The sequence below is a fragment of the Octopus sinensis genome, linkage group LG7 (assembly GCF_006345805.1).
Source record: "Octopus sinensis linkage group LG7, ASM634580v1, whole genome shotgun sequence".
Taxonomy (NCBI): domain Eukaryota; kingdom Metazoa; phylum Mollusca; class Cephalopoda; order Octopoda; family Octopodidae; genus Octopus; species Octopus sinensis.
In genome coordinates this window covers 27,023,606-27,040,077 of record NC_043003.1, presented here as the reverse complement: position 1 = coordinate 27,040,077, position 16,472 = coordinate 27,023,606, and the positions used below count along the sequence as shown (strand labels likewise).

Below are 16,472 nucleotides of genomic sequence, written 5' to 3'. Positions count from 1 at the left end.
TTTGTTCAGTCTGGGCTGATCTAAGGCTAAGCCATATCAACCCTTCCTATCCTTTATTTTCATAGCATGAGTGTTATTTGATGACGTAATTTATAACTTCTCACCTGTTGTCTAATCTTCATTTCTTTTCCCCAGGCAATTGATAATCCTATTGGTAAAGTAGAAGAGAAGTCTGAGTTATATTTCATCCGTCAAACAATCGGTAATGCCTGTGGTACCATCGCTCTTGTACATGCATTAGCTAACAATGCAGACAAGATAAATTTCAAAGGTGAGTGATTGTTTTTCTTTCTTTTTTATACTCTGTCCTTTGCAATTATATATTTTCTAAAAAAAAATAAAAAAAGTTATATTATTAACCCTTTAGCATTCAGATTATTCTCTCATATAATGCTTGTTAATTCACATTGTTTTGAATTAATCATGCATTATGTTGTAGCTTTGAGATTTTGATGATGCGATTGTTTGTTTTTAGAATGACATTCTAGGGTAGATGTGAGAGTTTAGAGCTGGTCAGTTTGAACTTAGAACAGGCAGGATATTTTGACCAGATATGGTCGGCTTAAATGCTAAATGGTTAAGATTACAATTTAACTTGTAGTTATTCTTTTATTCTTTTACTCAATTTAGTCGTTTGACTGCAGCCATGCTGGAGCACTAACTTAAAGGGTTTTAGTCAATGAAATCAACCCCAGGACTTACTCTTTGTAAGCCTAGCACTTATTCTATCAATGTCTTTTGCCGAACTGCTAAGTTACGGGGAACTTAAACACACCAACATTGGTTAAGTGATGGTGGGGAGGACAAACACAAAGACACACATAAATATATATATGTACACTATTTTACTTGTTTGTCATGTGACTGTGGCCATGCTGAAGCACCGCCTTTAGTCGAGCAAATCGACCCCAGGACTTATTCTTTGTAAGCCTAGTACTTATTCTATCGGTCTCTTTTGCTGAACCGCTAAGTTACGGGGACGTAAACACACCAGCATCAGTTGTCAAGCGATGTTGGGAGAACAAACACGCATACACACACACATATATATATACATATATACACAACGAGCTTCTTTCAATTTCTGTCTACCAAATCCACTCACAAGGCTTTGGTTGGCCTGAGGCTATAGTAGAAGACACTTGCACAATGTGCCACACAGTGGGACTGAACCTGGAATCATGTGGTTTGGTAAGCAAGCTACTTACCACACAGCCACTCCTATGCCTATATATATATATGATGGACTTCTTAATTTCCATGTACCAAATTTGCTCACATGGCTTTGGTTGACCCAAGGCTATAGTGGACACTTGCCCAAGGTGCCATGCAGTTGGTTGGGAAGCAACCATTTTACCACACAGCCATGCCTATGAAACTTTTTGAATAAAGAATTTTTTTAAAGTTCATCCCCTTAGCATTCAGATTACTTTAAATATAATGCTCATTTGCTCACATTGTATTGAATTGATCAGGCATTATCTTGTAGCTTCAAGGTTTTGAAGATCTGATTGTTTAAATCTGTGGCATTGTAGAGTAGGTATGAGATGCTGAATCTGGTTGGTAGGCATGAACCTAAACAGGTTGAATACTTGAGTCAGATCTGACCAGCTTTTACATAAAATGGGTCAAATATTTGAACCAAGTATGGCTTGTTTAAATGCTAAAGGGTACATAGTTTAATCAGAGGTGAAAGGGACACGTTGATGACCTTTCCTAGGGCTTCTATAGTAGCAGGCGGGGAGGAAATTATCCTCAAACCAGTGACCTGCTTTGAATGCTTGCAATTGAATGGACTCTGTGAAAAGCACTCAAGGGCCATGTGTTTGTGTTAAACTAGGTGATGGATGAGCTCTACTTACCTTCAAAGTTGAAGACGTGTGCCTGTTGTTGCTGGATTTAAAACTGTTGTTTGATTGGGCAATGGTGGCTGGGGCTATTTTGGGTGGACTAAGTTGATTATGAGACAGTATATTTAGTTAAACGTTCAATCTTTTTTCATAGTATTTCTGACTGAATAGGACACTGGTTTCCCAGCATGGCTGCAGTCTAATGACTGAAATAAATAAAATGTTGAAAAAAGAAGATTGTCATGATGGAAATTGTGAGGAGACAGAGGGATATTTTTATGTGACCATGGATACAACTCTTTGTCCAAACCAAAGAACATCAGCCAGATCTCTTGCAAATCACACTTTATCCTATGAGGACATATTGGTTGTTGCAGTCCTAGACACATAAAAAGTTAGGATGGCTATGGCTGGATTGCCTTTTATCATGAAATTAATTTGTTCATGATTGATCATGAGCAGCAATACAGCAGTGGGAATATTTTTAGCTAGAAACAAAAAAGGATCTTCTACATGGTAAGCAAGCTTATGAGGTGGTATCAGAAGGATTATTTATGTTTAATAGACAATAGCTTTTTTACCTAAGTTTTAACATCTTTGAAATAATCACCTTGTGCAGCTATACACTAGTCCCAGCGTTCCTGCCACTTGTTTTCTGCGAGTTGAGAACCTACTGCGATTTGCTCTTGGTCTCAACAAGTGTTAAGACGGTGACCTTTGAGCTACATTTTCAACTTTGGGAAGAGATGGAAGTCTGCAGTTGCTAAATCTAGTGAACAGGGCAGTTGTGGAAGTGATACCATGTTTTTGGCGAGAAACTCATGAGCGGGGAGAGCTCAGTGACAGGGTGCATTGTGAAGAATCCAATTCTTTGTGCTCTATAGATCTGTTTGCTTTCTCTGAATATTCCCTCTCAAATGCTTCAGAATGTCACAGAATTTTTGATTGACAGTCTGGCTCTTGGGGACAAATTCTCAATGCACAATACCATATTTCCAAGGGTGACGCTTGTGGCAAGTCTTCCAGCTTGCTCATCTTCCAGGGATGTTCTTCAACTTTTGAAGTGCCTGTACCTCTTTCAAAACATTGTGTATGACCCATTGCCTTATCACTGTAAGCTTGCCAAAGCTTGCTTAATGTTTCTGTAGCAAACTTCCCAACTTTAATGCAAAATTTCACATTGGATTTTTGTTTCTGTCTATGACAAAACCACAGACTACAGCATACATGTGATCACAAAAACACAAATTTCACAACCTGCAAAGTAACACACTGATGTCACTTGGCATACTGCTTCATGAAGGTTGCTGCTAGTTGTCATTGTGTATGCACCTGTATGCTGCCATCTGTTGGTGCGCTATAGAACTAGTCTGGAAACTTTTCTATACCAGTTTGTACTAGATATGACTGGTAAATCTAGATTATATGGACTTCAATAAAAACGGTGATGGTCAAAGTTGGAATGTCTTTGATCATAGTCCTGTCTGTTTAGTGGCTACTTTGTCCTTTAACAACTGATTCTGATACCAATTTCAAAGATTTTTCAGAGTCAGCTGATCTTGTATCTTCACTACTCTGGCCCCACTAATCCTTTTCACTTTTTTATAACCCGTGTTTCATTTTCTCCTCCCCAGTCTTGTTCTAACATTCTAACCACTCTGTCCTGAACTTCCTGTGTAAGACATCAGTCCTCTGGAGTCTGCCCTGTCTTTCCCATAGGTGTTGATCTGCAATGGTTTAGTGACATCAATCTTATTGGTCTCAGAGGTTCTGCAATGACACTATCCCCTTTTCCAGACTTACCTAGTGCATCATGTACAGACTAACACCATCAAACACTTGTCTCCAGAATTTCCTCCTCCTCCTCCATTTGTCTTGGTAGGTCACTCTTCAGTAAACCAGTGTCTTCAACCAACTGGTCAATAAATGTCTTGTTAGGATGGCCCCCAATTTGCTTTCAGTGTGTTGGTTCCTACATCATTAGTTGACTCACTGCTTCATCTTCCTTCCAAACTTAGTTATCATCATTTAACATCTGTTTTCCATGCAGGCATGTATTGGGTGGTTTGACTGAAAATTGGTAAGCTGGTGAGCTGCACCAGGCTCCAATCTGATTTGGCATAGTTTCTATGGCTGGATGCCCTTCTTAATGCCAACCACTCCAAGAGTGTAGCAGGTGCTTTTTACGTGCCAGTTACATAAAACTGGCATTGGCCATGACTACGATATTACATGGCTTGACAGGTCTTCTCAAGCAACAGTATATTGCCAAAGGTCTTGGTCACTTGTCACTGCCTCTGTGAGGTCCAGCATTTGGAGGGTGCTTTTTACATGCCAGTTTTAAGATACTGGTGTTGGCCATGACAATGATTTCACTTGACTTGATGAGTCTTTTCAAGCACAACACATTGCCCAACATTCGAAGGGTGCTTTTTATATGCCACTGGCATGGGTGCCGGTTGTGTGACACTTGCAAAGCAATTTAACAAGGGATGAAAAGTGGAAGGGCAAGTAGGTTTGAAGGGCCAGTGGACCATGACTGATGGAGGGCAGGACCATCTAGTGCCAATGTGTCGGCCTAAATTGCAGAGCAGCACCTGCTAGAAAGATATGAGCACATTCCAGAGAGATGATGTTCTCTTGAGAGAAAGGACTAGGCATAGTGGTTAGCTCAACTTGCTAGAAATAGCAGCCACCCCTCTCTCTCTCTCTAATCACACCTTACCCTCTTCAATAAAGAAAGACACATTTGATGATGTAGCCCTTGGTATATAACTAAAATGATAGGAATGGTCATGGCCAGAATACTTTTGATCACTTGTATGATTAGTGTTGAACTGGAGTTAAACAACTAAAGACGGTGCTCCAGCATGGCCACAGTCAAATGACTGAAACAAGTAAAAGAGTAACAGCTTGATATATTTGGGTAAACTATATCAAGATATTGGGTTTCCAGTATGTGTGCATTTGTCTGAATTGGTTTTGCATGCGTAGGTGGATGGGCAAATATGGGTTGCTTGATCTACATAATCCCCACTCCATTATCATCATCATCGTTTCAACATCCACATTTCTATGCCTTCGTGGATTGGATGGAATTTTGCTGGTGTGAATCTTCTACAGCCAGATAATACCCTATTGTCATCAAGCCTCACTTGTTTTCAAGCAGGGAACATATTTCTCCATGACCAGACATATTTTTCACAGAAGATTGAAAACGGACACCACTTGCATGATGGAGATATTCATTTACAACTATCATGCAATACAGAGATGCATGCACAAATAGGCTTCCTTCAGTTTCCATCTACCAAATTCACTCACAGAGCTTTGGTTGGTCAAAGGTGCCGCATAGTGGGATTGAACCCAGAACTATGTGGTTGTGGAACAAGCTTCTTATCACACGGCCACATCTTTGGATCACTTGACTAGTAACTCTCTTTTACTCTTTTACTTGTTTCAGTCATTTGACTGTGGCCATGCTGGAGCACCACCTTTTAGTCGAGCAAATTGACCCCAGGACTTATTCTTTGTAAGCCTAGTACTTATTCTATTGGTCTCTTTTGCTGAACCGCTAAGTTACGGGGACGTAAACACACCACCAAGCTACTTACCAAAATGTCATTTTATTTGTCAATTTGTGGTGTTCATCTCAATACTCACACATACACACTTTAAATGAAAAATATAGAAGTTTCAATGTTAGGAAGTAGTGAGAGTTTAATAAAATCATGTTAAGATCAAACACAAATCCAGTGAATTGTTTAAAGATGCAATATTCGAGCCTGAGTGACTGAATCTCTGACAACTTGGTTGGTTCACAAGTCATTGACCTATACTGATTGGTCAATGACTTTTTAAGATTCAAAACCAAATGCCTGCTATCTTCATACCCTCCTCCTCCTTTTTTTCCCCCCTAAATATTTAAGAAGTTTATTAAATACCTATTTCTTGAAGCAGATGATTGCAAAGCTTTAGACAAAAAGCTTGTGACTTCAAGCTCATTGGATTATAGCTGTCAGTGTGCCTTGGTCTTTACAAATTTTTTGTATGGCAACATAATTTATTTTGTATTGAAAGAAGTTAACTTTTTTTTTTTTTCTTTTAGATAAAAAATTTTTTTTCTGCATTTTATTTCATTCAATTTTTGTTATCATTCCTGTATTTAAGCTGAATATAAAAAAAGTTGAAGAGTAACAATCATATTCGTGTGTAACTCATTGCTATAACTATTATTTCTGTCAATAGTTTTTAATGTCAACAGTCTAATACAGGGTATTTTGTATAGAAAACAAAACATGACTCACAGGGCAAGTGAACAAACAGCCGTTTCGCCTGGCAAAGCATGAAGGTCGTCAAAAACACCTGCAATTATAGCATTGATATCAACTTGATATTTCATAACAAAATGTTTTAATCGGTTGTTTACCTTTATAAACTTTTGTCCTTTTTTTCCACCTGGCATAGAGTACCTTGGACTATATCATCAAAGTGGCCTTGTGGTTTGGGTATTGCACTCAATCATGAAATTGTGATTTTGATTCCAAGACTAGGCAGTATGTTGTATTCTTGAGCAAAATACTGCCCCAGTCCACTCGGCTGCAAATGAGTTCCAGCAATAGCTCATAAGTTAAGCCTGTGAGGGACCAACATCCTGTTCAGGTGGCAGTGAGTGTTGTAATCTCAGTCATTTACATGCCATGGAAACAGGATTAAGCTCCAGCCTGGTGTGTCTTAGGGCTCATGTGAGACCTAAATAAGTTTGTAACCATTACTTAGGACAGCAGTGATATTTGGTTTTTACTTCTCTATTGAATTGAATGATCACAGTGACCATTTCATTGGTTTGTCACATGCGAGTGAAGTGGTTGATCAACCACTTCACTGGCAAGCATGGGACTTGCTGCTGTTTAACTAGGGTTAAACAGCAACAAATCCTAATTGGCAAGTCCTAAGTGATGGTTGTCATGACACAAGCGCATCATTAACAAGACCAAAGATGTTTGAAATCACATGATCTCAGCACTGGAGGTAGCAAGGATTTATCTCCTTGCTAATTACATAAACACAAGTGCATTTTGCACCAGAAAGCCAATATAAGAGTCTCTCTCATGGTAACTACTGCTATAAAGTTTGTCCTAACTGAACATCCACGTTCAAGTGGGGATAAATATTACCTCTCGCTATTACTACTGCCTTAGTTGCTGATATATATTTTTCATACACAAAGGTAAGGGGAGAATTTAGATATTTTCTCAGTAAAGGATGTATAATATACCACATAAATTAGTATTTGTTTTGCAATGCTCACTATCTTAAGTACAAATAAGCATGTTGAGGGGGAAAAAGTAATAATTTAGTATTAATGTATATAGACACAAGCACAGTTTTGGCTTCATTCTGTGGGCATGTGTCTTCTATTACCCTGGGTTAACCAAATCCTTGTGAGTGGATTCTGCAGAGGGCAAACTAGAAGCAGCCTCTCACATTGTATGTATATATGTATACTCTCTTTTTTTTCTTTTACTTGTTTCAGTCATTTGACTGCGGCCATGCTGGACCACTGCCTTTAGTCGAGCAAATCAACCCCAGGACTTATTCTTTGTAAGCCTAGTACTTATTCTATCGGTCTCTTTTGCCGAACTGCTAAGTTACAGGGATGTAAACACACCAACATCGGTTGTCAAGCGATGTTGGGAGGACAAACACAGATTCCCCCCCCCACATATATATACGACAAGCTTCTTTTAGTTTCTGTCTACCAAATCCTCTTACAAGGCTTTGGTCGGCCTGGGGCTATAGTAGAAGACACTTGCCCAAGGTGCTACATAGTGGGACTGAACCCAGAACCATGTGGTTGGTAAGCAAGCTACTTACCACACAACCACTCCTGCGCCTAGTAGATATTATGTGTACAAGTAGATGTTTAACTGCTACAGTTAGGTTTAGAGCTCTGTAAATCTTCATAATCTAGTCAATTAACTTCTATACTGAGCAGTATTATCAGTTATGAGCTAAGGAGCAAATGTGGGAAAATTAAGGACAAATGTAAGTTTATATCAAAGTTCCTACATGCATTTCACTATGGTTGTATGGAGCCCTACAATAGATGTTCCAAATGCATACAGATGCATAACCACAATAATCAAGTTACAGATAATTTGATACAGGGCAAACAGCCACAATGATGAAGTATGTGTAGGAACTTTAAATATAACTTGTTTATCCTTATTTTTCACACACACACACACACAGCTATGCACAATGTCATTTCCTCTGTCAATAATCATGCACTTTCTTTGCACCTTCAAAACAGGTGAAATAAGAGATCCCTTATTTGAAAAACCATTAAAGAGTTTTGGGCTATAAAAATATTTTGCTGGGCAGTATTAAAATTTAACTAAAAAACATCAAGGTGAAAAAATATTAGTAACCTAGATTTTTTTTTTTAGATTTTTATTTGAATAACTGTGAAGTTGGGAGACAACTGAAAGAAAGTTTTGGTCTTATTTTGACTGCATTAGTACAGTAGGGAATAAAATAGTAATCTATTCATCATTGAGTAAATGTATGGGATTGTACATTATTTTATTTAGGGATGTAGAAATGTTTGGAAATTAAGTCATTTAAAGTTCATCTACATGGAAAATAATAGTTGAGAATGCAAAAAAAGATAAAAAAAATTTCAAGCATTCACCATTCTTGATAAACATTTCCTCTCCATACACAGGGTGCATTGGTTCAAATCATGGTGGTAACTGAAAAAAAAAAAAAAAAGAAAACAAAACTGTAAAACATTAGCTATATGAAAACAATATTATCACCTGTTTAACTTCACTAGTGCCATACCAATGCCCATGTAAAATAGGGAAGGTTTTGTTGCTATACGCTTAATAATGAGAGGTTAATATGAAATAACTATTAAGGAAGAGAAAAAGAAAAACATAAGTACTCATTTTTTCTGGCAAGCATGGGACCAGTTTTGGTGTTATTCTGTTCTCATCAGCAAAAGTAGAATTGAGATGAGGTTATAAAAGACTGCTGTAAACATGCCAAATTTAAGATAGTATTGTTTAGATATTCATCAATTGAATTAATTTATCTCACAAAATTACAATTAGTAAATGACTTCTTGATGAGGTTATATCCAAAATTAAGGACCAAGCTCAGTTAATATTATGGAAAATCACTTGGGTTTCTGCCACCTAATATCATAGATCTGTATGAAGATGGTGAGCTGGCAGTTTTAAGCCTTCCAGCATTTCATCCATTTATACATTGAGTTTGAAATCCACCAATGGTGACCTCACCTTTCATCCGTTTGAGGTCAATAAAATGAATACCAGTTGAGCACTGGGGTTGATGTAATCAACTTACCATCTCCCCCAAACTTGCTGGCCTTTTACCAAAATTTTAAACCTAATATTATAGATCACTATTCTTCAATAACTCTCCCCCTACAAGTTAAGGCAATTGACTTTGTTAAGCCTATTACTAACATTGAAGAACCCAATACTAACAATTTTGGCAAACAATACAAATTATAATAAATTGTGACTAGCTTCTATGTTAAACATCTTTGAGTTCCTTTTGGTGTGTGTGTGTGTGTGATAGTAGTGATTTGGCTGAAGTAAGAGATCAAATTGTTATTTATATTCAAGGAGCTGTTTCTAATTATTCACAGTGGATAACACAGAGATGATGGCTTATTAACAGAGATGATGGCTTATTAAATTAGGGGTTCTCAACCTTTTTTCAATCAATGGACTCCTTTGATTACTATTTTATCCTGGTGGACCCCCTTCACCATTTGATGTTTAAAAATTAGTTTTATAGAAACCTAAAGCAAAACTTTTTTCAGGGACTATTGTGGATCTCAAATTTACTATTTTGTTGATGGACAATGAGTAGAATTTGGAAAGATTTTCAACCTTTTTTTTTAACTTAGAAGGGTTGAAGGTCCTCTTTAAAAAAGGGTTTATTACTCTGGATGCTAATATTATCACAGTTAACTTGATAGTTGTAATTGGTTCCTACTGTCTTCATCATCATTATCGTTTAACCCTTTTGATACCAACCCGGTTGAAACCACCTCTTGCTCTTTAGTACAAATGTCTTGCTTTCAAAAGTTCTGAATTAAAATCTTCCACCAAATCTTAGTCACAATTTATGTTCCTAACACTAGCTTAATGATAACTAAAGTTATATTATTAAATTCTTTTATATTTAAAATTTATTGAAAGAAACACAGAGCACCTCAACAAACATATGGCAACAAAAGGGTTAATGTTCTTGTTCCATGTTGTCATGGGTTAGATAATTTGAGAAGATCTGTTGGAACCCAAGGACTGCATCTTGCTCTAACATCTATTTTGCATGATTTCTATGACAACCACTTTGCAGCATGTGCAGGGTGCCATGCAGCTTGCAAGACTACAAACTCTAGATTGAGAAAAACTTCTTTTCATTAAAAATCTCCTTCTGAACAAGTTGTCTCAGAGGTTTACATCTTGCAGTCACTAAATTTATTACACATATACTTTCAGCTCATTTTATATCTTAGCTGTTAAAGACTTTTTATATATTTTGGTGACATCTTAATCTCTCTATATATAAAGCTGAAGTTGTCTGTGTATGGCAGGTTTGGTAGCCTTCAACTAACACTATCTCTTCTGAGACCCTGTGACGCAAGTTGACCAAAATTGAGAGTATGATAGAAGAAGGCTTGCTCTTCCTTCCATAGAAGAAAAAATTCAAATCGGACCATGTTAGCACCAAACATTATTTACATTAAATAAGTGGGTTTTTTTTCTATGAAAATCCCTATTTTTTATGAATTTTTGTCTGCTGTGTCACCATTTTTCAATGTATGTCAACCAGAAAAATGTTCACTTAAAGAGAATAACAAGCTACATAATGCAAAATTTTTACTTTTCAAAAATTCCAATTCTAAAGAGTCAAAACAAATCCGAGCAACACCGGGCGATACTGCTAGTAATCATTAAACCTATATCCATCACGTAATATTTGGAAGTGGTTATCTAACTGCATATTTTCTTATATATATTTTCATTGAAGTAAATTATCTTATTCCTTGATTTCTTTATCACTACTTTTAGATTCTTAAACACAAAGCCTTATTAAACAATTAAGTTAACTAAACTTCATACAATAACAACCACTCTTTATATTTTGTTGTTTTTATTATACTTTATCTAAATCAATTGAAATCTATATTCTATTTTGAAATATGCTTTACAATCTATGTGTAATTCAATATGAATTATACAAATATATCTCACATATCTCTTCTTGAAACCTTAACTCTAATTTCAGCCACTTATTGCTTGTCAACCATTTCATGACTAAGCAATCACACTAAATAATATTGTATTGTTAATTATGTGGGTGTGTGTACATATATATGATTACTATTTTATAAGCTCAAGGCTAACAAGTGATCACCGTGCTTTGACTAAAGCAAAGAATCTAATTTTGGGGCATATAAGAAAAATTAGATTCTTTCAGCTCGGAGGCGAGCAACAATCTGACCTCTGAGCCAATGGTACGTTAAAAACACCATTCGAGCGTGATTGTTATTTGCGTTGCCTTACTAGCACTTGTGCTGGTGGCATGTGAAAAAACATTCGAGCGAGGTCATTGCCAGTGCTGCTGGGCTGGCTCCTGTGCAGGTGGCACATAAAAAGCACTGTTTGAGTGTGGCCGTTGCCAGTACCGCCTGACTGGCCCTCAGAGTGGTTGGCATTAGGAAGAGCATCCAGCTGTAGAAACTCTGCCAGATCAGATTGGAGTCTGGTTCGCCAGACCTCAGTCAAATCGTCCAACCCATGCTAGCATGGAAAGCAGATGTTAAATGATGATGATGATAAGCCCTCAACAGACAAAAAGTAGGGTTGTCCAAATGCATGGGATTCAAACCAACACCTCTGTTTTCATGGCAAGTCGTTAGACATATATGTATGTTTATCAAAACAACACTATGAAATCATAATTCTTAAATATGATGGAAAGAAGCGAGGGGTACGTTGGTGTAATGGTAGCACACTTGTTACAAAAATATAAGTCCCATGTATATAGACAACCCTACTTTTTTTACGTCGAGGGCTTATTCGCTCCAATATTAGACTATTTACCTTAGACTAGTTACCTTAGTTAGTGCATGGTGATAACGTATAAGCTTTAAGCTTATAAAATATTATTTACTGAATTGCCAAATCAACACCGCTTACCAATAAGTCATCGCATATAACACACATGTACATTTGTTTATAAAAACAACACTATGAAATTGTAGTTCTTAAATCTCTCTCTCTCTCTCTCTCTCTCATATATATATATATATATATATATATATATGTATGTATGTATGAAAGAGAGTGAATTGGGAAATATATTCCAGGTATATACTTCGTGAAGCACTTCTTCGGATGATGGCTATCTGAAAATTGAAAAGTGTGAAGCATTTTTGTGACACTTCTGCCCTATAAATCTGAAAATCCACAAGACATGCTGGGGCACTGCCTAAGTCAAGCAAATCAACTCCAGGGTTTATTCTTTGTAAAGCCTAGTAATTATGCTATCGGTTTCTTTTGCTGAACTGCTACGTTACGGGGACGTAAACGCACCAGCATCGGTTGTCAAGCGATGTGGTGGTGGTGGGGGGGGACAAGCACAGACGCATAAACACACACACACACATGTATATATACATACATACACATACATATATACATATATATATATATATATATATATTATATATATATATATATATTAATATATGACGAGCTTCTTTCAGTTTCCATCTACCAAATCCACTCACAAGGCTTTGGTTGGCCTGAGGCTATAGCAAAAGACACTTGCCCAAGATGCCACACAAGGCATTGGGCAGCCCAGGGCTATAATAGAAGACACTTACTTACTCAAGGTGCTGCTTATTGGTACTCAACATGGAATCTTGTAGCTGCAAAGTGAGCTTCTGAACCGTACAACCATGCCTGCACCTAAAATCATTTTCAAATATTATTCTGTAAATAATTAAGATTTTATTTTGTATTTTAACTATTAGACTAGTTAAGTGTCATATTGACTCTCCTTATTACTAACCTTGTATAAGGTTGGTAGAAATTAGCAGAGCATTGGGGAAGAAAATGCCTTGCAATATTTCTTTTTGCTCTTTTCATTTGTGTTCAAATCCTGCTCTGGTTTACTTTATTTTGCATCCTTTTGAGGGTCAGTGAGATATAGTACCAATCTAATACAGGGAAGTCAATATAGTTGACCAACACCTCTTACCCCTAAAATGTGTGAAATGTAGCAGGACTTCAGAAAGATAGTGAGGATGTTTGAATGTTTACACTATATGCTATGTCCACTTGTATGCTGGAAAATATAGTGTACTGAACTCAGAAGAGGGAAAGGCAAAATTGACCTTTGTAGGACTTGAACTCAGCATCCAAATATTGAATTCAAATTTTGGCACAAGGCCAGCAATTTCAGATGCAGGGATATGTTAAATGATTGTTACTAATGCTGTTACTTGATAATTCTAACACCGATGTTTAAACATCACTTTTAGAAATCAATGTATCATTGCCAAACTTTGATCCATATGACAGATACAGTTTCTTCCAATCTATGTTGTTTCCTTTATTGAATTATTATTATTGATTCCTTCAGTGTTTATTTGTAATCATAGCTAAATCTGATTTGAATAGTTTGATTTCTGAAGATGCTATGGTAATAAGAGAAACCATGTGCCAGCTGTTAAGTTTGAATATAAACATTTATTTATTTATACAGGCATTCTGTTTAAAATGTATTGTGAACTTCTAGGAAGTGTCATCTTAACTGTTAGATCAAGACTATCAAATATGTGTGTGTGTGTGTGTACACACACACACACACACACACTATTTAAAATGTATTGTTCTTCAAAGAAGTGTCATCATCTGAGTTCAAGACTATCAGATATACTCTCTTTGGCACACAAGGCCAGCATTTCAGTCATTTGAGTGTGGCCATGCTGGAGCACTGCCTGTAGTTGAACAGACTGGCTCCAGGACTTATTCCTTGTAAGACTAGTACTTATTGTAACAATCCCCTTTGCTGAACTGCCAAGTTACGGGGATGTAAATGCACCAACATTGGCTGTCAAGCAATGGAGGAGATAAACAACGACACAAATATATATACACACGACGGGCTTCTTTCTGTTTCCGTCTACCAAAACCACTCAAAAGGCTTTGATCAGCCCACGGCTATTGTAGAAAACACTTTCCCAAAGTGCCATACAGTGGGACTGAACCCGGTGCCATGTGGTTGGGAAGCAAGCTCTCTGCCATTTATTTATTTATATATACATTCTGTTTAAAATGTATTGAGTTCTTCATGGAAGTGTAATCTTCATGATTGCTAGATCAAGACTATCAAATATATATATATATATTATATATATATTATTCTGGATCTTTGTCTCACTTTGGTTCCTTGTTCCATAGCATAAAGCTGCCTTCTTCCCTCTCTACTGCAGCTCTACTCATTCCCGGGAATCTTAGTCTTGCAGGCTGCATTCTGACCTCATTAGTGTGGGTGCCATGTAAAAAGCACCAAGTGAAGTGGCTGTCATTAGAAAAGGTATCCAACTGTAGAAACTGTCAATGTTGACATTGGAGCATGATGCTGTGTTTTGACCCATCAAATTCTGTCAAACCGTTCAACCCATGATAGTATGGAAAATAAATGTTGAATGATGATGATGATGATGTATGTGTGTGTATGTGAGTATGTGTGTGTGTGTGTGTGTATATATATATATATATATATATAAGCTAAAAGAAGGAAAATGCACACACTTTATATAGTTTTAATATATTTTTTAAAATATATTTTATATTGTGTTTGTCAACTGGTTTCACTTTTGCTAATCATGACATTGAAATTATTGTAATTTCGTATTTTCTTAAGATTTTAGTCCATATTGTGTGTAGAAAAGTTTATGAACAATTCAACAAGTAGAAAAATTTAAAGGGAGGTAATTGGTGATCATTATTTTGGGAATGGGGGTGAGTTAATTGTTCATCTTTCAGGGAGGGGATAAATATACACAAAAAGTAGTGAGAAGAAATATGTAGTGATAGGTGTGTGAACTTTTTAAACCCAAAACCATGTGTACATGTGTGTATATATGTGTGTTGGGTACATGTGTCTGTGAGTGTGTACACATGTGTATATGTGTGTATGTATGTGTATATGTGTGCGTGTGTATGTATGTGTATATGTGTGTGTGTACATATGTATATATATATTTATGTGTGTGTACATATATATATATATATATTTGTGTTTGTGTATATGTATGTATTGTTTTGGTTTTAAAAAGTTCACTTTTCAAGCTCATTGTTTGACCAAAATCTTGCTAGTGGATTTGGTAGATGGAAGTTGAAGGAAGTCTATCGTGTGGGTGTATAAACGTGTGCGTATATGTGTTCATGTCTTGACATCACATGCTATTTGTAAACAAATGTCGCTGTGGGACAAGTGATATTGTTTGTTTGCATTCAATTTTTCCATGCAAACACATTTGCCCATTGTGCAGTTCATATTCAAAGGACTAGGTGGAGTAACAGGAAGGCTGTCTAGCCATAGTAAACCTGCTCCTATAAATTTCCTCTGATCCATGCAAACATAGTAAGCAGACATTAAAATATAATTATTAGGTGGCGAGCTGGCAGAAACACTAGCGTGCTGGGAGAAATGCTTAGCAGTATTTTGTCCGCCGTTATATTCTTTGTTTAAATTCTGCTGAGGTCGACTTTGCATTTCATCCTTTTGGGGTCGATAAATTAAGTACCAGTTACTCACTGGGGTCGATATAATCGACTTAATCCATCTGTCAGTCCTTGTTTGTGTCCTCTGTGTTTAGCCCCTTGTGGGTAGTAAAGAAATAGGTATTTCGTCTGCTGTTACATTCTGAGTTTAAATTCCGCTGAGGTCGACTTTGCCTTTCATCCTTTCGGGGTCGATAAAGTACCAGTTACGCACTGGGGGGGTCGATGTAATCGACTTATTTCCTTTGTCTGTCCTTGTTTGTCCCCTCTAAGTTTAGCCCCTTGTGGGCAATAAAGAAATATATAATTATTTTTGTCTTTCTGTTATACAGATGATGGTTACATGAAGAAATTCATAGCAGAAACCAAGTCAATGACCCCAGAAGAAAAAGCTTCATATCTTGAATTCAATCGGGTAATATATCTCTTATTTTTTACTTGTTTCGTTCATTGGATTGCAGCTATGCTGAGGCACAGCCTCGACAGTGTTTTTTTCTTTCTTCCTTTCTGTTTTTGGCTGCTGCTTTCACAGATTCCCATCTTTCTATTATGAATTTGAATTGGGAGCTTGAGTCATGGTGAATCTTTCATTAGCTGGTTACACAATCTTGGATGCCACCCATATGGATGTGGTGCAATTACTCTCTTGGTAGTCCTTCGTTATCCTGACTGTTGATTTTCTAGGATTTCTTGGCTCAACATCTATGTAAGAAGCACTGTCGTTTCAGCTGAGCTCTTATTTCTTTTTATTTCTTTATTGCCCACATGGGGC

At 36.8% G+C, this 16,472-nt stretch overlaps 1 protein-coding gene and 1 long non-coding RNA gene across 3 annotated transcripts in view; one reads left to right on the top strand and one right to left on the bottom strand.

The window, feature by feature from the left end:
- Nucleotides 1-16,472, top strand: part of LOC115213807 (ubiquitin carboxyl-terminal hydrolase) — a 75,733-nt gene that overhangs the window by 36,873 nt on the left and 22,388 nt on the right. For both annotated transcript variants that reach the window (XR_004999988.1, XM_029782677.2), the window contains exons 4-5: nt 136-271; nt 16,033-16,115. Coding sequence is in view for 1 of the 2 variants with exons in the window: in XM_029782677.2 (XP_029638537.1) it covers nt 136-271; nt 16,033-16,115 (219 nt within the window). In the remaining variant the exon portion in view is untranslated. The remainder of the gene's footprint in view (nt 1-135; nt 272-16,032; nt 16,116-16,472) is intronic.
- LOC115213808 lies at nt 194-8,608 on the bottom strand. The gene is made up of 4 exons (XR_003881868.2): nt 8,548-8,608; nt 6,158-6,215; nt 1,863-2,056; nt 194-327 (listed from the first exon to the last, which is right to left on the bottom strand). It is a non-coding gene; the product is annotated as an uncharacterized LOC115213808 (long non-coding RNA).